We start from the raw sequence: 24,908 nt of genomic DNA, 5'->3' as shown, positions 1-24,908 counted from the left end.
TTTTGAGAGGAAAAAACGAGATGGGAGAAGAAGGAAACAGGCCTGGGAACTAGAAGGAATTCTTAATAGGGAGAATAAAGAAAATTATCTTGGTTACCGTTTCATATGTCAAACGTATTCCTCTCGTAGATAAGGCTTTTATATTCAATATTTTTTTTCTCAAGGCTCGTATCTGGCCATCACACTGATCAGTTCTGACCTTCATCTGTGAAAAGCGAATAGCAAAGATTTACAGCATCAAGGAAATAACCAGCACGTCAAACAGTAGTATTACATTACTCAAAAATGATTCGCTGAAATGATGCTTTCAGAGGCCACAATATCAGTAATAAAAGCCTGTGATCATAAATTGTCCTCTCACCAAAAACCCCTTTTGAGGTTAGGCCTCACATTATAAAACTGCTGCTTTTGCCTTTTTTTGTGGGGCCAAAAACTAAAGCTTATTTCCCCTACCCTTAGGCAGTTTGTTGATAGACAGTATCTATTTTTGAATATTGTGGATTTTAGACATACAAGTACAGTAAAGAAAAAAGTATTTTTGAGGTTTTGATTGTTGATCTTTGCTTTTCATTTAAATGTTTATGGAAAAGTAGCCCACCTGATATAGCACAAATACTTTCTAGGATAGTTCTGTTTCAACTGGCACACTGTGGTTGTTCTGCCTACCTTGAAACTCAACTGAAGCAGGAAAAAGGTTTTCAAATGTATTTTTATTTGTAGTTGTTTTCCCTTTTCTTTCTTGAACATCACTGACCTGACCCTTAGGGGGGTGGAGTTAGAGTTATTGTGGACTGGATTATACTGGGTCATCCACTGTCAGCAGAAAAAGAGCTGAGAGCAGGACACTGACCCCCTGACCACTGTTAATGTGAGTGTGTGTGTGTCTTTTTGTGCGAGAGTGCGTGTCTGTGTGTTTTTCCAAACCCTTTTTTTTAGCGCTTTTCACAATATTTTTTTGTCCAGGCTGAAATATCTTTGTATTTCTTAAATAGATTTCTGTAGCTGTGCGTCCACCTACAGTAGCGCAATGGTTCGGGTTTGATCACTGAAGCACGACGACTTGGAGCAAACAAAACTAAGCTGATATGTTTCCCCCATTGATTGTAATTATTGTATTTCCTAGTGACAAATGGGCTAACAACCATGGCTTTTAGGATTTCCTGTCAACTTGTAGCTTTTGTAATTGATAAATGTTTGCTCAAAACACTGCTTGCTTGGATTGGAACAAATACAGTATTATACCACTGACTGGGGGTGTCCAAACTTGTTTCCGCAATGGGCCGAATACTGAAAAATTTAAGAATTCAATTAGAGCTGAATTATTATTTTTTTTGTACCATTGCCAAGGGTGTCTTAGAATCAGCTAATAGATTCGGAGGAGTCTGATTGGACATTCCTCTTCCAGGCAAGTTAAGTACCCAAGGCCCCCTGTGTACAAATGGTGCTTTGGGAGGATGTTCTGAAATGAGAGACACCGTGCCTACCGCCGCGCACTTCGGATGGGCAGAAGCCTGTCTTCAGCCTTGGTAGATTCACCAGAAATTGGACACAACGCATGCTTGGACGCACTGCGTTACACCTTGGCCTGGAGTTGTAGCTCTGATCAGTTCGCTCAAGCAGGGGGCATCCCTCACTGCTCCCCTCTGGCAACAGTACGTATCTTTCCACAGGTACACCTACGGAAACCTTGTAACGGCATTCACTTCCGGATCATCAAGTTTGATCGTTTTCTCCTTAGCCGAAGCTGCTTCCAGCGGGTCCGATCTGAGGGCCTCATTAAACCATCCAATATATGCCATGTTTTTTGAGGAGTTTAGACTTATTCTTTGATGGCTAATAAGATCTGTTTATTTGTAGGCATCCTGATTATCTGCGCTCTTAAAAAAATAAAAATTGTGATCAGTCGACTATGGGTACAATCTAACTAATTAAATGTGACTATAAAATTCCTTTGTCATAGACAGCCCTAACATTTTTTATTAAGAGTACACATTTTAAAAATACCCAGGAAACAACTACCTACCAACAGTTATTAAATAAATGTATCATACAAGGCCATTCAAACCTTGCCGGACTTTGGTATGTTATCCTCTCCCAGCTCCTGCTGGCCTGTCCTCACGTGGAGTGCAGGTGCTTTTACGTGTTTGCTTGCTAATTGCTGGGTTGCATATGACGTCAAATCCAGTTTTTCTTCTTAACGACTTAGTTCACATGATGGTCAACCAGCTTGAGTGTAGCATTAAAACAAGTGAAAGTGAGTGTAGAGTTTGAGCAGAAAAGGCTGTATTGCTGTTCTGTTCTTGGGTGTTCCAGTTGTTTAAATAGAGACATAGGAAAGAGCTTTCATAGAGTTCCGAAAGAAGTGGTTTATAAAGGTAATAAAGTCAGGGAAAACAAGAAACCGCGTCAAAGGAAATGGCTCTTTAAAAATATTACTTTCATCATCTTGTGGAATATAATCGTGCCATGCTTGTGTCTGCAGTGATTGCTTTGTAAAAAAAAAAAATTGAACATTTGATTTTTTGAGAAACTTTCTGTAATGCAACCAAGTTTATTCTCTACTTCAGTAGTAGTGTTTGAGAGCAGAAAAGGTAAACGTAAGAAAAGGACATGAGATCGCATTTGTTTTTGTTCTTTTGTGGTTACTATGCCTAAATATAACTGTCAAGATTCTGGTTGTGCAAATAAACTAACGTCTTGTTATGTCTTAATAATAAATATTGTGGTTGTTGGTCCAATGCACAGTATTTTCGTTGTCAATTTTTGTAACAGAAACTAAAAGCTTAGTTGTAGTGCAGGAAAGCCAAGTGCTTTATATGACACGAATGATCACATTATAGTGTCTCTGCTGATATTTTTTAGCATCAAGAAAATATCCCTAACAGTATTAATTAATAAACTAGATGAATACATCTCTCGTAGGCTCAAAAGCATATTATTGCAAACAAATGTTGCTGAAGAACAGGGACATCTATAGCCAAATAATGACAAAAAAATATGTACTTCACACCATGAAAACAACAGCAGCAAGGCACTCGTTATGACAATCAAATACGTTACTTAGGGATGCACAAATAAATTCAACCGATTAATGCTTAATATGTAGACCCCTCAGATGTAAAGACATGATGTGCCTTCAATCTTTTCTTCTCTAAATACCATGAGTGCAGGCATATGATTTTTCCGTCAATAGTCAGAAATCCGTCTTTTTTATCTCTGTAAAAATATAAAAAAAATATTTAAAGTTTTTTTTTAGTTTTTTCCGACCTAAAATTTGTGTTAAAATCTTGATACGTCTCTTTGCAAAAGCTGCCAACAAGTACGGTGTTCCTGTAATGAGTGTGGTTTTTGATAATCCAGTGGTAAAAACTACGGTTTTCCATTAAAAATGATAAACTTAAAAATTTAAGCTACGTAGCGAAGCAACTCCAGGGCAGGGGACAAAATATACGGGAAACCTCAATGATGATTGGTTGGTTTACGTATAAGAAAATCCATGATTGGTTGGTTGGTTTACTATGATGAGTCACGATTGGTTAAGATTAGGGCAAATCATTACAGACAGGCCAATCAGAGGCAAGGTAGGGGGGGTCATCGGACCAGGAAGGGAAATCACAACAGACGACGAGAGAGTCGGAGAAGAAAAGAGGGAATATTCAAGCAGGCAATTTTATATATTAAAAAAACTAGTGGAAGATGGCAGAGGGATTCTCTTCCTTAGACATTTCTTTTAGCGATGTAGACAACGTCCAGGAAACCCACAATGCGTCTACTTGGCCACATTTGGAGAAATGTATGCGTCTGGATAGTAAAAAAGGCCCAAAACATTAACTTTACTTGTTTACCATGTAAGCCCAACTCAAAACTTCTCTCGACATTAAGAACACTCGTGATTGTGGCAGACATGTGATGACTTTTGCTACAGTATAGCCTGTCTAAATGCTAAATTTCATTTTCATCTGTGTTTTAGAACAAGACAGTAGCGGACATTGTGTTCATTATATGTACTGTTTATATTTTGAGATTGAATAGTTGAATAATGTTGAAACATAAACAACGTGACTGCAAGATATTTGTTATTTCATGCTACAAATCACAAATGGCTATTCAGATAAAGGAAGTTAGCTAATAGAATAAACAATGTTTGTACTCTTTATAATTTTTGCATTTAGAGCAGTTAGAAGTGGAGAGGGAGTCGAAGAGACGGAAATTGGCTATAAAATCCAAGGCAGAAACCACTAAAGCAGAAACAAAAAATGCAAAAAAAAATGCATGCGGCTCAGAAATTTGCCAGGAAAGCTCATGTCAGAGCCATCATAGCAAAAATGCCAACACTTACACTTAGGCCTTAGTATTCCCTGAGGAACATAGGCCGCCGACGAAAGCCTTCCAACCATTCCGGTCTTGTGCCCTTCGGTCGAGTTGTTGCCATGACAGCCCCTCAGCCCTCATCTCCTGTTTCGTGCTTCTTCTCCAGGTTGTTCTTGGTCTCCCTCTGTTTCTTTTTCCCTGTGGGTTCCATGTTAGTACCTGTTTGGTGATTGATGTATTGGGTTTTCTGAGTGTGTGGCCTATCCAGCTCCACTTCCTTCTCCTGATTTGCAGTTCCACTGGTTCTTGTTTGGTGAGTTCCCACAGGTTGCCATTGGTGATTGTGTCTGGCCAGTAAACTCCTAGTACCCGACGGAGGCAACGGTTTATGAATGTCTGTAGTTTAGTGAGTATGCTATTGGTGGTTTTTCATGTTTCTGATCGGTACGACAGGATGGATTTGACATTTAAGTTAAAAATTTTCAGTTTGGTTTTGAGATAAATGTTTTTTGCTCTCCATATTTTGTTTAGTATACTGAATGATATTCTTGCTTTCCCTATTCTGATTTGACATCTTCATCTGCTCCTCCAACTACACTGATTATGCTCCCCAAATATGTAAAACTGACTACCTCCTCTAATTGATTATGTTCCATTGTTATTGGTGTATTGTTCTTGTTATTGATACGCATGACCTTTGTTTTTTGTGAATTGATCTTAAGCCCAAGAAATGCAGCGGATTTTTCTAGTTTTTGTGATTTGTCCTGCATCTGTTGGTGGGTGTGAGCCAGGAGAGCTAGATCGTTTGCAAAGCCTAGGTCCTGCAGTTGTTCGGTAAGGCTCCACTGTATGCCGGTTTTGCTGTTTTTGGTTGTTTGGTTCATGGTCCAGTCAATACAGAGGAGGAAAAGGAAGGGCGAGAGCAGACATCCTTGCCGCACCCCAGTCAGGACCTCGAAGGCCTCCGATGGGCATCCGTCATGTCGGACACAACATCGCATCCCTTGGTAGGTGCTCTTGATGATGTTGATGATCTTCGGTTGGATGCCATAGTGTGCCATCAGCTTCCACAGTGTCAGTGTTTTACGCCTTTTCAAAGTCTATGAAATTAATATATACCGGTGAGTTCCATTCCATAGATTGTTCTATTATAATCCTGAGGGAGGCAATTTGGTCAGCACAAGATTTTCCATTTCTATAACCAGCCTGGTTTTCCCTCAGTTGTGCATCGACCAATTTCCGCGTCCAAAGTAATGTGTAAATAATGTAAATAACTAGATGAACCATCTGTGGCTGTGAAGTGGACACTAGTAAGGTTGTAAATACTGTATAAAGTAGGCTAACCCAAGTGGTTCCTGTGGATGTGAACACAAGTTGTAATTACTGTAGTGACTAAATAACATAGTGACTGAAACAGACATAGTGATTCATTTGGATGAATGGGGTATGTATTTATGTCAACTCTGTTGATCATTTTTCAATTCTTTAAACACTAAAACATATTTAAATGGGGCTATTATTTGCTAATTTTTGCATGTTTATTTGCTGGGACAAGGGTTCACCCTCTTGTCCCCCCACCTGGACCTGCGGCACCCAGACGCCCGGCTTATTTTCGGTCTTTTTCATTAAGTTCAAATCACATGCCTGATGAGTGTCAAATGAAGTGAGGTCGTAGCGAGCAGTGAGGCCTCGGTGATGATAAATAGTTTACATCTTTAAAAAAATATATTTTCTCAAGAGTGTAAAAATCCACTCCATCCCATTTTAAATACTTTTTTCATAATCACTTATACCTGCACTGATTCAGGTAAATAAATAGTAGCCTAATGGGACTCTAGAGTAGACCATCGCCTGAAACCAGAAAGTGCTCGAGGTCATGTGATTGCAAACCAGCTATATTGTAAATGTATATCTAGTTTTATTTTGTGTTGTTCTGTTAATTTTACTGTGCAAGACCATGGTTGTTATTTATAACCTGCGGGTTATAAATATCTACTATCGATATCTACTATAAAACATGGCAGTTATAATTTCAAAAGTAAAGGGCGAGGGCACCAGTTTGTTTGTATATTGTTTGTTTGTTTGCATTGCGTTAAAACTGGCCTTTAGCTGTTTGGGTGTTGCAGTCCAGAAGACCCTCTGTCAGTCTGTGCCCCCATTGTCTTCTTTTTGTTTGTCCTTGGAATGGGCAGAGTGAAATTCCATCTCTCCCTGCCCTGTCCACCTGCTGTCAATCTGGCTGCTGTATAATTGGTTGTTTTTTGGTCCACCGGCCTGTCCTCCATGGCGTTGATTCATGGCGTCTGTAAAGGTGACAGTAGCGGTTGTCCCTACCAGACAAAGTAGAGCCATCCCTTGCCGGCCCTTAGTTGACCCTCTACTTTTTGCAAACACACACACACATGCACATGGTACAACCCATACAAAGGAAACACATGCTGCTTTGCCGAGGCCTCATGGGTGTAGAGCATGGGTGTCAAACTCTGGCCCGCGGGCCAAATTTGGTAATTGTAATTTCACTTGGCCCGTGAAGTGATATCAAATTAACACTAGAGCTGGCCCGCCGATTATATACAGCGGCGGTGCCGCGGTACACCGCTAATTCTCATACTTGTCAAACCTTCCGGGAGACCCCCGAATTTCAGTGCCCCTCTCGAGAATTGTAACGTCCCCTTTTCGTCCAGTCCAACGAGTGCTGGCTCAGTTACATATGTGCGGCTTTGGCACGCACACAGAAGTGAATGCAACGCATACTTGATCTTCAGCGATACAGGTTACACTGAGGGTGCCAGTATAAAAACCTTTAACATTGTTAGAAATATACGCCACACTGTGAATCCACACCAAACAAGAATGACAAACACATTTCGGGAGAACATCCGCACAGTAACACAACAGAACAAATACCCAGAACCCTTTGCAGCACTAACTCTTCCGGGACGCTACAAGGTGTGTGTATGTGGGGGAGGGGGCGGGGTTTGGAGGTAGCGGGGGTGTATATTGTAGCGTCCCGGAAGAGTTAGTGCTGCAAAGGGTTCTGGGTATTTGTTCTATTGTGTTTATGTTGTGTTACTGTGCGGATGTTCTCCCCAAATGTGTTTGTCATTCTTGTTTGGTGTGGATTCACAGTGTGGCGTATATTTCTAACAATGTTAAAGTTGCTTATACGGCCACTGTCAGTGTAAACTGTATAGCTGTTGACGAAGTATGCTTTGCGTACAGGAGCCGCTCATATCTTGTGACTGGGCGGGCACGTTGTTAGAAGGGATGAAAAGCGGACGTGACGTCAGCTCGTAGAGGACGTTAAAAGCAGTGCCTGTAAGGCACGCCCCCAAGACTGTGGAATACGAGATATAATGACTGATGAACACCTTCGTTCGATAATGAGGGATCCCTCAGCTCAAAGCCTGAGCCCCGACATTAATGAACTAGCATCCAAGAAAAGATGGCAGGTATCTGGCTTGGGCACATCAGATTGGATCAGTGTGTTGCAAACTGAGCAGTTTAAAGTCCTGAATGGTTGGTTTATTCATTATTTTATTTTCAAATGTATTATCCTGTGGAAAAAGTTAATGTTGATATTCACCTCAGAAGGCTGCAAATAGAAAAGAGGCATTCAATTTTTATTTCAATTGTATTTGATATGCCATTGATGTTTTTTAATTATTATTATTATTATTATTTGAAACTCGATTTTGCATGTCACTATAAAGTTATATAAGCCTTGCTTGTTCAATATTTAATGCAAAACTTGTTTGGGTCCCTATCAAAACGGTTAATTTGTTCAACCTTGGCCCGCGGCTTTGTTCAGTTTTCAATTTTGGCCCACTCTGTATTTGAGTTTGACACCCCTGGTGTAGAGAAAAAGAGTCAGTTTAGGTCATCGTGTACAAAGCTTGAACAAAGAACTACAAATTAAACACAATAAAGTGAACACACACATTAAAGGGAATAATAAACACTGAGGTACTCCATATGTAGATCAAGTCAACAGAGAGACTTCTACAAAGCATTTGTAACTATATATGTGCACTTACAGTACCTGTGGTCATTAAAGACTAAAAATACTATATATACCTGAGGGTTTCTGGTTCGATCCCCGGCTTCCGCCATTCTAGTCATGTCCGTTGTGTTCTTAAGCAAGACACTTCACCCTTGCTCCTGATGGGTCGTGGTTAGGGCCTTGCATGGCAGCTCCCGCCATCAGTGTGCGAATGTGTGTGTGAATGGGTGAATGTGGAAATAGTGTCATAGCGCTTTGAGTACCTTGAAGGTACAAAAGGGCTATAACCCATTTACCATGTAAGAACAACATAAAGATGATGCATTTGGTTGTTTTAGTTTATTTAGATCATGCCTTCGATGATGTCTCTTGTTTACGGTTCACAATTCAACATGTCCAAAAGGGAGTAGAAATCTGTAAGCAAATGTTGTTTACACAGCACCAATTCATAGCAGAAGTTATCTCAAGGCACTTTTCACATGGAGTCTAGAAGTCTATGACCACGATCCTCATTCATTAAAAGGAACCAACTGAAACCCACAAGACCAAGCACTTGGCGACAGAGACGAGGGAAAGCTCCCTCTTGGGATAGGAACCTGGAACAGAACTCAGTCTCTGTGGGGTGGGCGCCTGTGTCGACCAGTCGGGTTGCCATAGAGAGTAAGAGTAGAGCAGGGCTATTCAACCGGTGGTTCGGGGGCCGGAATGAGACCATACGAGCACCCGAGTTCTCGAGTTCAAAACTGGAAAGACAAACATTTGTTCAGTGAATTCCGAAAACCACTATGGTGCTCCTGTTATATAGAGGAACTTGGACCACTGTAAACACATTAGCATTGGCATTTTAACCTTGCTAGCAAACATAGAACACTGAGGCCAAGATTGTGATTTAATGCTGAAACTGTTCTGCCGGAGCTTTATTTAGCATGTTTAAAAGTTACGTGCAAACTGACAGTTACACACAAATGGCTGTGAGAAAGGAAGGGATTGTGCTGCAGGGTACGTGTGTGTGTCAACATATTTGGACTGTCATAAATAAATAAAAACTATTAGACATATCGTCTCTTTAGCAATATCATTTTATAATTGTTTCGCTTCTGGATGACTTAAAGGGGAACTGCACATTTTAGGGAATTTTGCCTATTATCTACCATCGTTATGTAAGACAAAAAGAAATGTTTTTATTTTTATGCATTCTAAATAGTAAATACATGCGATTAAAAGTCTGCTTACAATTGAGCCTATGGGCATACTTGCCAACCTTGAGACCTCCGAATTCGGGAGATGGGGTAGGAGGGCGGGGTTGAGGTGTGTGGGGGCAGGGTTGGAGGGGCAGGGTTTGGTGGTAGTGGGGTAGTATATTGTAGCCTGGAAGAGTTAGGGCTGCAAGGGATTCTGGGTATTTGTTCTGTTGTGTTTATGTTGTGTTACGGTGCGGATGTTCTCCCGAAATGTGTTTGTCATTCTTGTTTGGTGTGGGTTCACAGTGTGGCGCATATTTGTAACAGTGTTAAAGTTGTTTATACGGCCACCCTCAGTGTGACCTATATGGCTGTTGATCAAATATGTTTTGCAGTCACTAACGTGTGTCTGTAGAAGCATCATACAACATGTGGCTGGACCGGCACGCTATTTGTATGGAGTAAAAGTGGACGCGACGACAGGTTGTAGAGGACGCTAAAGACAGTGCCATCACGGCACGCCCTCAATATTATTGTCCGGGTGAAAATTGGGAGAAATTCGGGAGAATGGTTGCCCCGGGAGATTTTCGGGAGGGGCACTGAAATTCGTGAGTCTCCCGGAAAAATCGGGAGGGTTGGCAAGTACGGTATGCCTATGGGAGTCTCTCTTTTCTGCCTCTAAAGAGCTCTAAAAACATCCAAACTCATGCATCAAGGTTTTATATACACTCTGTTTGTAATGTAGTAACCCGCACATTCATAAAGACATGCCATATTTACGTATTTCGATCATTGTAAGTATTCGGCAGCGCATTCATTTCAAAAATGCATCACAACGTTCGCTTTTTTTTTTCAACATCCCTGATTTCTACTCACAGCAGACTTCATGAAAGACAACAAACATAATAAAACATCACTTACGTTAGGATGCCGACTGCTCGGATGTCCATATATTTCCGTTTAGATGAGGAAAGACTCATAATCCTCGCAAAGAAAAAAAGGCGGGTGTAACCAAGCTTCCTTTTGTGTCTTTCTCGCCATTCCTTGGTCTAAATTGAATGCCAAAGTTGACCAACTCGTCAGATTATCTCTTCTCTTCAATAAATAGGGCAGTCTGTGCCACTTTTGCACTTGCTATCAGTTGTACACACAGTTTTAGTAGATCACACTAACACGTCCACTAATAGTACAAGCAATTTTACAGTTTCCACACTGTTTAGCATGTGGTATTTGGACCTGAGTAGATCAGGCCCTATGTTGTTGTTTGTGTTGTTATGCTTGCAAAACCATGTGTAAGTTTACTCCCATTTTGCTCTGAGCTGACGTGTTTCACAGGAGGTGTAATTGGTTGTGTGTGCGCTGGTGTCTCAGTGTTAAGGTTAATTTCTCTAACTGTTGGTAAGTGCTGTCTGACCGCTCCCCTGGCGACCTCTCTGAGCTGAAGTAATGGCACTTAGAGGCCCCGGGCCCTCGCTACTGGCCAGCTCATTGATCCAGTGATCAATAACTGCATCTGTAGTATACACAGAACAAGGATTTGAACACACACACTATTGTAAGGCATGTAAGGATCTTACCTCAGTCATGAAGATATTTTAGCACACAAAGTCCTTAAACCAGAGCTCTCCAGCTTCCATCACTATCAGAGCTACTTTGATTAAAAAAAAAAAAAAAGAAAGAAAGAAAGAAAGATAGGTGAGATATAGGATTATTTATATGACTGGCAACACTTAAATTGTAGTGTATTTACCAAGCAGTGCTCCATTTTTAATGATATAATTTTGTGGTAATTGCCTATTAAATCTTGGCATAATGTCTGAATTGAACAGTTATACAAAAGTATCTTGAAATAATATTTTACCTTTTTAGTGAGCTATTCAAAATCATGCTACCTGTTAGAGACCCCTGCTTTTACTGGTCTGGAAAGCACCCAAAACAAAATCCACTTTAGTACAATCATAAAAATTCTTCCAATTCATATTTTGTGATCAACAGGACTAAAAATATTTGCCAAACTTCAACTCATTAGTAATGTACATTCAGTATGTATTCCTCTATTTTGATACATTCCAAATGTTAATTGCACCAATAAGTGGCATCAGGATGTTCCAGGTAAAATAATTGCAATGAATGCTATTTTTGCAATGCATAGAACTCTTAGATTTTGTGTTAGTTTGCTGAATTAATATACAAACCCCGTTTCCAAATGAGTTGGGAAATTGTGTTAGATGTAAATATAAACGGAATACAATGATTTGCAAATACTTTTCAACCCATATTCAGTTGAATGCACTACAAAGACAAGATATTTGATAAACTCATAAACTTAATTTTTTTTTGCAAATAATAATTAACTTAGAATTGTATGGCTGCAACACGTGCCAAAGTAGTTGGGAAAGGGCATGTTCACCACTGTGTTACATCACCTTTCCTTTTAACAACACTCAGTAAATGTTTGTGAACTGAGGAGACACATTTTTTAAGCTTCTCAGGTGGAATTATTTCCCATTCTTGCTTGATGTACAGCTTAAGTTGTTCAACAGTCCGGGGGTCTCTGTTGTGGTATTTTAGGCTTCATAATGCGCCACACATTTTCAATGGGAGACATGTCTGGACTACAGGCAGGCCAGTCGAGTACCCGCACTCTTTTACTATGAAGCCACGTTGATGTGACACGTGGCTTGGCATTGTCTTGCTGAAATAAGCAGGGGCGTCCATAGTAGCGTTGCTTGGATGGCAACATTTGTTGCTCCAAAACCTGTATGTACCTTTCAGCATTAATGGCGCCTTCACAGATGTGTAAGTTGTCTTGGGCAATAATACACCCCCATACCATCACAGATGCTGGCTTTTCAACTTTGCGCCTAGAACAATCCGGATGGTTATTTTCCTCTTTGGTCCGGAGAACACAACGTCCACAGTTTCCAAAAACAATTTGAAATGTGGACTTGTCAGACCACAGAACACTTTTCCATTTTGTATCAGTCCATCTTAGATGAGCTCAGGCCCAGCGAAGCCGACGGCGTTTCTGGGTGTTGTTGATAAACGGTTTTCGCCTTGCATAGGAGAGTTTTAACTTGCCCTTACAGATGTAGCGACCAACTGTAGTTACTGACAGTGGGTTTCTGAAGTGTTCCTGAGCCCATGTGGTGATATCCTTTACACACTGATGTCGCTTTTTGATGCAGTACAGCCTGAGGGATCGAAGGTCACGGGCTTAGCTGCTTACGTGCAGTGATTTCTCCAGATTCTCTGAACCCTTTGATGATATTACAGACCGTAGATGGTGAAATCCCTAAATTCCTTGCAATAGCTGGTTGAGAAAGGTTTTTCTTAAGCTGTTGGACAATTTGCTCACGCATTTGTTGACAAAGTGGTGACCCTCGCCCCATCCTAGTTTGTGAATGACTGATTATTTCATGGAATCTATTTTTATACCCAATCATGGCACCCACCTGTTCCCAATTTGCCTGTTCACCTGTGGGATGTTCCAAATAAGCGTTTGATGAGCATTCCTCAACTTTATCAGTATTTATTGCCACCTTTCCCAACTTCTTTGTCACGTGTTACTGGCATCAAATTCTAAAGTTAATGATTATTTGCAAAAAAAAAAAATGTTTATCAGTTTGAACATCAAATATGTTGTTTTTGTAGCATATTCAACTGAATATGGGTTGAAAATGATTTGCAAATCATTGTATTCCGTTTATATTTACATCTAACACAATTTCCCAACTCATATGGAAACGGGGTTTGTACATCCTTCTTCTTTCTCGAGAAGGGTAGTACATGTAACAAATGCAATGGTTAATCCATGCATTGCATTACATTAATTACATTTTAACAAACATTTTTGTATTACAGTCGATAGTGCGTACATTTTCACCACCAATGACAAAAGTCCAAAATGTAGTATCTATTTACATTAAAACCTGACCTGTCTGTCAAATGTGTATTTTATTTACCTTTGCTTTGCTTATAGCAGGGGTGTCAAACCTACGGAACAGTTTTTTTCCGGCCCGTGTGATGATTTTGCCAAGTATAAAAATTAGCTGCTTTTTTTTTTTTAACGAAAGAAACTGCTGTTCTAACTGTGTCCACTGGATGTCACAATAGCAATTCTGTTAGGCAAGCAAACGGGCCAAGCAAGTGGTACACAGTAAAGGGTGATTGGGGCTCCTCCTCCTCGACCCACATGAAACTTAAAACCTGCCGTTTTATGTCCTCTGCTTCGAACACATCGTCGTTTGGCACCCTCGTTGCCCCAAAATGTCTCTGTCAAACACGAGAAAAGTGAACTTAACCCTTTTGAATAGTTTTTACCTCCGTTTCTTACGGGTTGTTGAGTTAGCACTGGATTGATACGTGGACATGACAAAGTATTTGATACCTCAAAGAGTTTACATGTTGTGTTTTTTGTTCAATCCCAGAAAGACTGTGACTTAAAGTTTAATCCTGACTTTGTAGATACACTGAGACTAAGTCTAAGGTTATTGTGTTTTTGAAACTGCACCAATTTCCTCTGAATTTTCAACAAACTTGAAGTGTTTTGTCCAGAGGATTATTTGTGATTTATACGTTTTCATAAAGTGCTTGTTCTATTTTCGGCCAAAGTAAAACAAAGAAAACAACCCGGAATTGTCTTTATTTTTAAGTTATCATGCCATGATTTTACCATTCCGGCCCACTTGGGAATAGATTTTCCTCAATGCGGCCCCTGAGCTAAAATGACTTTGACACCCCTGGCTTATTAAATTCATTACATTTTGGAAGTGACACATCATTGGAAATCACCTCCTCACAGGTACAGTTAGTCACTGATGAAGTAAAAAAAAAAAATTGGGAAAATCAAAATGAAATCTCCAACTGCTTCCTTTTCTTCACCGCATTTTTTCACTCCTCTCAGCGAGCTGCCATCTTATTTCACATCCGAGTCAATAAAGCAGCCGTCTTCAATGTCTCTCTAGTTCTCTCTGGTCCTCTCTAGTACTAAAGGAATCAGTCACTCAGAACACTCAGAACACATATTAAACAGGCATCAACCTCTCGCCAGGGCCAAATCACGCTGTTCAAATGTTGTTCTTCCACCGGGAGCGCAGGACAGCACAAGAGATGGGATGTGCAACATTAACTTGATTCACAGCTGCAGCGACTGAGTGACACTCCATAAACCTCAGCGGGCTGCCACTGGGACCTGCCAACAGCACCCCATGGCTAATGTGACACACACTAGCAACGCATAGCCTCACCACCCCCACGGCACAACATAAGTACGCCCACTATCTCATACAGAGACGTCTTGTACTAATAGTGACATGAATCTAATATCTATCTGACACTACATTCTGCATACAGCATGTGAGATTCAGAAACACATACTGTGTTTGTACGCGAGAAAAACTGGGATTTATTGAGCATGACTGTATGTTGAGGGGTCCTTGTTCGGGTACAGTAATTGCACAGCCTCTGGGTTATCATCCTCACCAACCAACCCATTATGTTGGCATAAGGCACTTCCAATCAGACTACTCCAGCCAGTCAATACACAGTATTATAGCAAGCCTTTTCTGCACCTTTGGGTGCAGAAAATAGAAGAAAACATGGTATATGTGTGTGTGTGTGTGTGTGTGTGTGTGCGTGCGTGCGTGCGTGCGTGCGTGCGTGCGTGCGTGCGTGCGTGCGTGCGTGCGTGCGTGCGTGCATGTATGTATGTATGCATATGTATGTATGTATGCATATGTATGTATGTATGTATGTATGTATGTATATATATATATATGTATGTATGCATGTATGTATGTGTATATATATATGTATGTATGTATATATGTATGTACTGTATGTATATATATGTATGTACATATATATGTATGTATATATACGTATATATATGTGCATGTATGTATATGTATGTGTGTATATATATATGTGTGTGTATGTATATATGTACATACACATATATATACATATATATATATATGTATGTATATATATATTTATATATATATACAGTATATATATGGATGTATATATATAGATAGATAGTACTTATGTATATTTATGTATGTATATATTTGTATAAGTGTGTGTGTGTGCGTGTATGTATTTATGTATGTATATATGTGTGAATGCATGTGTGTGTGTGTGTGTATGTAAGTATGTGTGAATGCATATGTGTGTGTGTGTGTGTGTGTGTGTGTGTGTGTGTGTGTGTGTGTGTATTTATGTGTGTATGTATATACGTGTGTATGTATGTGTGAATGCAAAAATGTGTATGTGTATGTATATACGTGTGTATGTATGTGTGAATGCAAAAATGTGTGTGTGTATGTATGCATGTATGCATGCACACGAACATTCTTATATACAGGACTGTCTCAGAAAATTAGAATGCCAAGAGTGTGCAAAAAAGTAATCAGAGCAAAGGGTCAAAAGGTCAAGGGTCCAAACTTTTGGACTGTACTATACAGGACTGTCTCAGAAAATTTGAATATTGTGATAAAGTTCTTTATTTTCTGTAATGCAATTAAAAAAACAAAAATGTCATACATTCTGGATTCATTACACATCAACTGAAATATTGTAAGCCTTTTATTATTTTAATATTGCTGATTATGGCATACAGCCATACATTTCAAGTAAAAAACAAAGATTTATAACAGCAAACAAAATCAAACATTTTAAAATGTCAATTAATGCACTCAGTACTTGGTTGAGAATCCTTTTGCACGGATTACTGCATCAATGCGGCGTGGCATGGAGGCAATCAGCCTGTGGCATTGCTGAGGTGTTATGGATGCCCAGGATGCTTCAATAGCGGCCTTTAGCTCATTTGCATTATTGGGTCTGGTGTCTTTCAGCTTCTTCTTCACAATACCCCACAAATTCTCCATGGAGTTCAGGTCAGGGGAGTTGGCAGGCCAATCGAGGACAGTAATGTCATGGTCAGTACACCAGTTACTGGTGGTTTTGGCACTGTGGGCAGGTGCCAGATCATGCTGGAAAATGAAATCATCATCTCCATAGAGCTTTTCAACAGATGGAAGCATGTAGTGCTGTAAAATCTCTAGAAGCGTCTGACTTGGGCTATGGAAAAGAAGCACTGGACAGTTGCAGAGTGGTCCAGAGTCCTGTTTTCGGACGAAAGCAAGTTTTGTATTTCATTTGGAAGTCAAGGCGCTAGAGTCTGGAGGAAGGCTGGAGAGGAGCAAAATCCAAGTTGCTTGAAATCCAGTGTGAAGTTCCCACAGTCAGCAATAGTTTGGGGAGCCATGTCAGCTGCTGGTGTTGGTCCACTGTGTTTCATCAAGTCCAGAGTCAATGCAGCTGTGTACCAAGAGATTTTTGAGCACTACATGCTTCCATCTGTTGAAAAGCTCTATGCAGATGATGATTTCATTTTCCAGAGTGATCTGGCACCTGCCCACAGTGCCAAAACCACCAGTAACTGGTGTACTGACCATGGCATTACTGTCCTTGATTGGCCTGCCAACTCCCCTGACCTGAACCCAATAGAGAATGTGTGGGGTATTGTGAAGAAGAAGCTGAAAGACACCAGACCCAATAATGCAAATGAGCTAAAGGCCGCTATTGAAGCATCCTGGGCATCCATAACACCTCAGCAATGCCACAGGCTGATTGCCTCAATGCCACGCCGCATTGATGCAGTAATCACCAAAAATTATTCCCGGGTGCGGCACCGCTGCTGCCCACTGCTCCCCTCGCCTCCCAGGGGATGAACGAGGAGATGGGTCAAATGCAGAGGACAAATTTCACCACACCTAGTGTGTGTGACAATCATTGGTACTTTAACTTTTAACTTAATCCGTGCAAAAGGATTCCCAACCAAGTACTGAGTGCATTAATTGACATTTTTAAATGTTTGATTTTGTTTTGTTGTTATAAATCTTTTTTTTTACTTGGTCTGAGGAAATATTCAAATTTTTTGAGATAGGATTTTTTAGTTTTCTTAAGATGTATGCCATAATCAGCAATATTAAAATAATAAAAGGCTTGCCATATTTCAGTTGATGTGTAATGAATCCAGAATGTATGAATGACATTTTTGTTTTTTTAATTGAATTACAGAAAATAAAGAACTTTATCACAATATTCAAATTTCCTGAGACAGTCCTGTATAGTACAGGCCAAAAGTTTGGACCCTTGACCTTTTGGCCCTTTGCTCTGATTACTTTTTTTGCACACTCTTGGCATTCTCGCGACGAGAATTTAAGGTACCATTTAACCATTTAAGGTAGTCACCTTAAATGGTTTTCACTTCACAGGTGTGCTCAAAGCTCATCGAGAGAATACCAAGAGTGTGCAAAGCAGTAATCAGAGCAAAGGGTGACTATTTTTGAAGAAACTAGAATATAAAACATGTTTTAAGTTATTTCACCTTTTTTTGTTAAGTACATAACGCCACATGTGTTCATTCATAGTTGTGATACCTTCAGTGACAATCTACAATGTGAATAGACATGAAAATAAAGAAGACGCATTGAATGAGGAGAAAGTTTGTCCTGTACTGTATATATAGAATTTTTAAATCAATTTTTGACAATTATCAATAAATTTAGGACTTAATAAGAATCACTAAGTGAATCAGTTTTTTCCAACACCCCTAGTAATAACTGCCTGATAATGATTCTGATAACATGCAGTTATTATGTGTAAATCTCCAGGAATAAGCAGAAAAATGTGAATGGGACAAACGTTTTGTATATTTAATCCACAACATGCTCACAGAAGGCATATTATATGTAACATATTGTTTCCACAGCCCCACTGACATACAATCTATGTTTTGTGTAATACCTACTGTACTCTTCAGACCAGGTTTAAAAAACAGCCTGCCTTCTGACACAAAACACAAAACACCAACAATACCTAACAATAAATATATAAATATCACACCAAAATTAATACTTTCTTAGATGTGCATTTGACTCATTTTGTAAACATGATACCTGCATTATTCATGATGTTTAGGAAATACTGTACAGCATAAGAAAATATTGGAAAATGTCTTCCAATACCAACATATGTGTGTAAAAAAATGCTGGTTAGTCAGATTCAACTAAATCTATAGCAACGTGTAATATATATGCCCCACTCCTCGTATTGTTTGTTAAAACAACTCTGGTCTTTAGTATCTTTATGGTGGGGCTGCTGCTGCGGATGCTACTCATTGTTCTCCAAAGCTACTTTTAAAGAAGAATCTGACTTTCTGATCACATTGTCACCTTTGGGGCTGGACATGAAATGTCTGGGGGAGATAAGTATATCAGTGATGGATGATTTTGTCCCTCTGTGCACTGGGAGATCTCTGTGATGTCTGAGCATTAAATCCTGAACCTCTGAAATGTCAACTTTACCAGACCCATAAATACAAAAAAAAAAAAAAAAAGTGTTTTATTTCCCCTTACAACTGTTTTGACACATTTTCCGTATGTGTTTTATAAGAAGTGGTCTTCACTTTTTTTTTAACATTGACACAATAAGTTCATCTGCACAAAGAAGCTCAAGATGGGAACAATGTCACCTTGTCGCTGTTTCAAATTCCCAATTTCTTTTTAATGAATAGATTAGCCTACAAGTGTCAGATCCAGCCATTGCTCAAAGAATAGCATTTTTTACACTGTTCCCATCACCTTGGCAACGCCATGGCAACCTGCGATCCAAGCGGACACAGCATGGCTCAATTAGCACCAGCCGCGTCTCGCTACACTTTTCTGGCAGACTAATGTCTTCTTTTTTATCCTCTAATATAAAAATTGACACAAATGTGGAAATGGTCACTTTTTTCTCCACGTCATAGCTTTCCTGAACTTCTCTGAAGGACACGGAGGGATATTATACTTATCCAATGCGTTGGTACCGTTGTTTTTGGTAGTAAAAAGTCAGACAAAGACCAAATCTTACAAAAACCCAAGCAATTTTCCCCATTTGAAATCTGTTAAATCCAATTAATCCGTTCCAAATATATAAAACACATGTTAAAGTGATTTATTCCAGTTTTAAATGCAGCAAACAATATGAAATACATGTAATGACAAATAGAGATGTCCCAATCCCGATCACGGATTGGATTGGGGGCCGAAATGTGCCGTTTTCAACCCATTTGTACCACAGCTGTGTCACAGTTTTTACATAGCTTAGATTGTACTCATGTGAAATATTTTTTTTAAGGAGACACAATAACTGCGTTTCCATTTGCAGGTTTTCACTAAATATAAGCGATATTTCTAAAATTATGACTAAGTACATCTGTGGTTTTTCCATTAAAGGGTGTTAAAGGGTGTTTTCCGTCATGAGCCGTAATTCTCGTAAAATCTCGTCCCGCGAGACTCCACCTTCAGGAAGATGGACACTTTGCGATTCCATGGTTTTGGAGCCGTGGTTACAATTTCAGCCACTGCTGTTGGCGTGAATGTTAATAGAAGACAGATCAGATCAGAGATCCCTAATTACAATTTAAATGTATAATTTAACTTTTATTATCACCTTTAATAAGGACTCTTGTTGGCAAAAACGGAAAGAGCGTAAAGGAAGGAGGGGGGGGGGGGGGGTAGAGTAAATTTATGAATCAAATCAAACTTTATTTATAAAGCACTTTTCATGCACAGGGGCAAGTGACAAACACAAAATAAACAAGAAAGAAGACAAGAAAACACACACATGCACACACAGCATTATTGATCGTTACAAAACAAAACATGGCATGGCACTAAGGATTGAGGAAAAACGCCATCTTTGAGGCATTCACAATAAAGAATAACTCAAATTAACGCCATCTTAAAAATAGTATGAACCATGTGATGAAATATATGTAAAAATATAATATAAATAATACAATAATATGTTAATAAAAACATAACATTGAGAGAATAATAGTACTAATAATAGCAATAGATACAATTTAAAAAATAACACCTAAATAAAACTAAAAACTGTAATAAAAAACACAAAAACATGTTTAACATGATCAGTAAAAAGGCTGTTTAAAAAGGTGTGTCTTTAAATTTGTCTATAAAAATATCAACCGTCAGTCTTTGTTCTGGTATTTGGTAAAGATGAAAGTTTGGTGCCAGAAAACCTCCGGATCTGCGAGGGTGGATATGGTAAAAGCAGGTCAGATAGATAAGACGGCGCAAGGCCATTAAGACATTTAAAAACTAAAAATAGAACTTTAAAATCGACCCTGAAGCAGACGTGGAGCCAATGCAGCGACTTTAAAACTGGTGTAATGTGCAAGCCGCCGATGTATTGGGATTATTTGTTTGGGTACTTTGGAATGATACATGGACAAACATACCTTTTTTTGTGTTTGATTGTACACTTACCAAAATAACTTTTGTGAAATGTTCAATTAAAAACCGAATCATACGATAAGTCCGGCGTACAAAAACTGAGAGACAATTCTATATATTATGTGATGGTATTTGTCTGGCAAGTGCATAAATACCGTATTTTTCGGACTATAAATTGCTCCGGAGTATAAGTCGCACGGGCCGAAAATGCATAATAAAGAAGGAAAAAAACATATATAAGTCGCACTGGAGTATAAGTCGCATTTTTGGGGGAAATTTATTTGATAAAACCCAACACCAAGAATATACATTTGAAGGTCAATTTAAAATAAATAAAGAATAGTGAACAACAGGCTGAATAAGTGTACGTTATATGAGGCATAAATAACCAACTGAGAACGTGCCTGGTATGTTAACGTAACATATTATGGTAAGAGTCATTCAAATAACTATAACATACAGAACATGCTATACGTTTACCAAACAATATGTCACTCCTAATCGCTAAATCCGATTAAATCTTTTATGTCTAGTGTCTTACGTGAATGAGCTAAATAATATTGTTTGATATTTTACGGTAATTTGTTAATAATTTCACACATAAGTCGCTCCTGAGTATAAGTCGCACCCCCGGCCAAACTATGAAAAAAACTGCGACTTATAGTCCCAAAAATATGGTAAGCCTTTTTTATTAAAAATGCAGGTCACACACAAAAAACACGCGTATGAAGCGCAAAGTAAACAAAGGATAAAAGCAGCCTGATGGGTAAACAGGGACAGGTTGTGTCCTGACTGCCTATCAGTTACAGGTGAGGAAGCCAGCACAGGAAGTGGAAACAAAAATAAGAGCGCTGGCCAGAAAATACAAAAAAATACAAGAAACTTTAAACTGTCATGTGAGATCATGTGTATTGCGTGGAGATGCTTGTTAGTTTAGTTTAGTCTTGATGTGAAGGGATAATGCACAGAAACATTAAGCTCAAAGACAGATATGTTCTGTACCAGATTATAGCTAAATAGCTCATTTCCATCTGCAGTCCCTGGCTACCTAAATTAAAGGGATACAAAAATCATGCAATAAAATTATGTACATGTAATTATGTAAAATGATGTGTTATTTGTGTTATATGTGTTTTATGTTGCACGATTACACCGAGTAAAATTCCTAGTTTGTGAACCCGTTCTCAAACAATGGCAATAAAAACTATTCTGATTCTGATTTTGATTCTGATAACAATAAAATCATACTATAGCATGTAATCAAATTTTTAAAAAAGTCATAAAATGCCCTTTCATTGACTTATACTTATTATACAATACAACCACACCTCATTTACATCATAACCTAGACAGTACATGCTCTTGTCACATCTGTCATCATTTGTAAAACACAACCATGATTTTAACACACACACACCTCACAGCTTACAACAAAATGCTCTCATGGATAAATACTATGGATGTCCGATAATGGCTTTTTGCCGATATCCAATATTCCGATATTGTCCAACTCTTTAATTACCGATACCGATATCAACTGATATATACAGTCGTGGAATTATGCCTAATTTGGACAACCAGGTATGGTGAATATAAGGTACATTTAAAAAATAATGATAATAGTAAAATAAGATAAATAAATTAAAAACATTTTCTTGAATAAAAAAGAAAGTAAAACAATATAAAAACAGTTACATTGAAACTAGTAATTAATGAAAATTAGTAAAATTAGGTTAGGTTAGTACTATTAGTGGAACAGCAGCACGCACAATCATGTGTGCTTACGGACTGTATCCCTTGCAGACTGTATTGATATATATTGATATATAATGTAGGAACCAGAATATTAATAACAGAAAGAAATAACCCTTTTGTGGTGAGGGAGGTTTTTTGGGTTGGTGTACTAATTGTAAGTGTATCTTGTGTTTTTTATGTAGATTTAATTTTAAAAAAAACATACCGATAATAAAAAAAACGATACCGATAATTTCCGATATTACATTTTAACGCATTTATAGACATCTCTAATAAATACAATACAGTGTTTTCTTTTACATCATTATAAATGCTAAAAGGTGATTCAATGTGCTTCTCAGGTATCGTGTCCAAGTCCTTTGAGTGCCGCCTTAAGGGCTTTGGGGCATCTTTTGTGGAGACCGAAGATCTGAGCTCAACTGTGGCCAGGAAGACCAGCGATGACGGACCCGTCCAGCAAGTCATCATCATTCAAGGCTACAACGAGGAAGAAGTGGCCATCGACCAGACCCTGGAGGAGTCTGCTGCTGCCACCCTGCAGACTCTGGCCATGTCCGGCCAGGTGGCAGGGGTGCTCCACATCACAGAAGACGGACAAGTCATTGCTTCAGGTAGGGAAGCGGCGTCCGCAGGGACCCAGCTCACCGTGGGGAGCACCCAGTACGTGGTGCTGGCAACAGGCGAGGCGGGCAATCAGCTTCAGGCTGCATCTAGAGGAGGAGAAGGTGCCTCTGAAGCTGCCGGACAAAGTCATATTGTGTCCGAGCGGTCCACAGCTCTGGACGCTCTCCTCAGCGCTGTCAGTAAAATGGGCCATCAGGAGAAAATGCAAGGAGAGGCATCTGTCGCCCACAAGACCGCGAGCCCTGAGACAGACAAGCCTGTGCAGGGTGAAGAGCAGTCTGTGGTCAGACAGGAAGAAGAGACGGACGCCACTAGCCAGAAGAGTCAGGAAGAGATGAAGAAGCTGCTGCAGCTGGCAGCTTGTCGCATGATGAAGGAAGGTCTGACCCAGGTCATTGTCAACAACGAGGGAACCCACTACATCGTTACGGAGCTGGACGACTGCACCTTACAGGTGGAGGAAGGCGTGTATGAAGAGGCGGCTGCCGATGACGCAGCAGAACATCAGGAAGATCAGCAGGTTGAAGACCCACAGAAGATGGACCCTAACTGAACCAGGGACATTTCCTTTTTCTAGTGTCAATCAGAAATGTTTTGTCTTCAACTCCCGCTGGATATCGACTATAAGGCCATCATGTCAAGAAAAATGTTGAGTGAACACCGAAATTCACACACAAACCTGAACGCAACATTCTAAACACAGCAGCTACATCCTCTGTCTCTGTAGATACCCAGCATTACATAATTGGCCACAAACATTTCCACAATCACACTGAACCGCTGCAATGAGTGCAGCTGTGATAGGCTCCAGCCCCCCCGCGACCCCGAAAGAGACAAGCGGTACAAAGTGAATGGACGGATGGGCACTTAACTATTCTTAGTGACGATGGATGTCATTGTGTTTGACAATAACATACAGAAGGTATCGCTGCTTGCAAGACTATAACTTTATTCTTGATGACATTACTGCTTTATTTCCCTAATATAATTGTTTGCATTATTTTCAGTGTAGCCCTACTACTCCTGGCTAGTGTGCACGGAAGAAAGGAGGACTTTGTGTATAGGATGATCATTTAAAAATCATTTGACGCCACCAAAACCAGGCTTAATTCATGCAAAAATGATTATGCAATTAGTATAACAATTTGTAATTGCCCATGAATAAGATACTGTATACATCAATATTTTGTGTTTTTTCTTTAACATTACCTCAAGCTTTCTTTCCTTTATTCTTGGTTTGTTACTAGCATATGATTGGGCACCCAAGCATTGTTTTGCATAGGAGGCAAACCTCGCAGTCGGCGCACGCATCGCTAACGCTACATTATGCAAGCTGTTAGGAGGCTCTTTGGTTATTTGTGCGCTCGCCACGTTATAAATCGCCTTTCATTTCTTTCAATAAACACTGAAGCCAGTTTTAACAACTGCGTCCATAGGTTTTCATTCTGACACTTTATTGTGGCGTATGCCGCGACGGTTTCGCCATCAATGCTGCGTTTATGTTCACAGCACAGCGCCGCCCAATGAGAAAGCCCCATGCACATACATGCATTAACTGATAGCTCCCATCATGCTTTCTGATCGCTAACATAGTCATTATCATCACCATTATCATTATCACCACCATGATCACCATCACCCTAATCGCCATCCTCTCTTCCTTTTCCCCCCATCAGGCCTATTCCCTCCATTGCATGCAACGCACTCATCGTTTCTCTCCAA

The 24,908-nt window shown here is 39.6% G+C and overlaps 1 protein-coding gene across 1 annotated transcript in view; it reads left to right on the top strand.

The window, feature by feature from the left end:
• The window catches only part of znf407 (zinc finger protein 407), a 270,903-nt gene extending 246,283 nt beyond the window's left edge, over positions 1-24,620 (top strand). The window contains exon 10 of the mRNA XM_061950033.1: positions 22,904-24,620. Coding sequence (XP_061806017.1) covers positions 22,904-23,739 — 836 coding nt within the window. The 3' untranslated portion in view covers positions 23,740-24,620. The remainder of the gene's footprint in view (positions 1-22,903) is intronic.
• Positions 24,621-24,908: the final 288 nt, after the last annotated feature.

Source organism: Nerophis lumbriciformis, linkage group LG04, assembly GCF_033978685.3.
Source record: "Nerophis lumbriciformis linkage group LG04, RoL_Nlum_v2.1, whole genome shotgun sequence".
NCBI classification, from domain to species: domain Eukaryota; kingdom Metazoa; phylum Chordata; class Actinopteri; order Syngnathiformes; family Syngnathidae; genus Nerophis; species Nerophis lumbriciformis.
The sequence above is the reverse complement of the archived record's forward strand: the minus strand, read 5'-3'. Positions and strand labels throughout refer to the sequence as shown.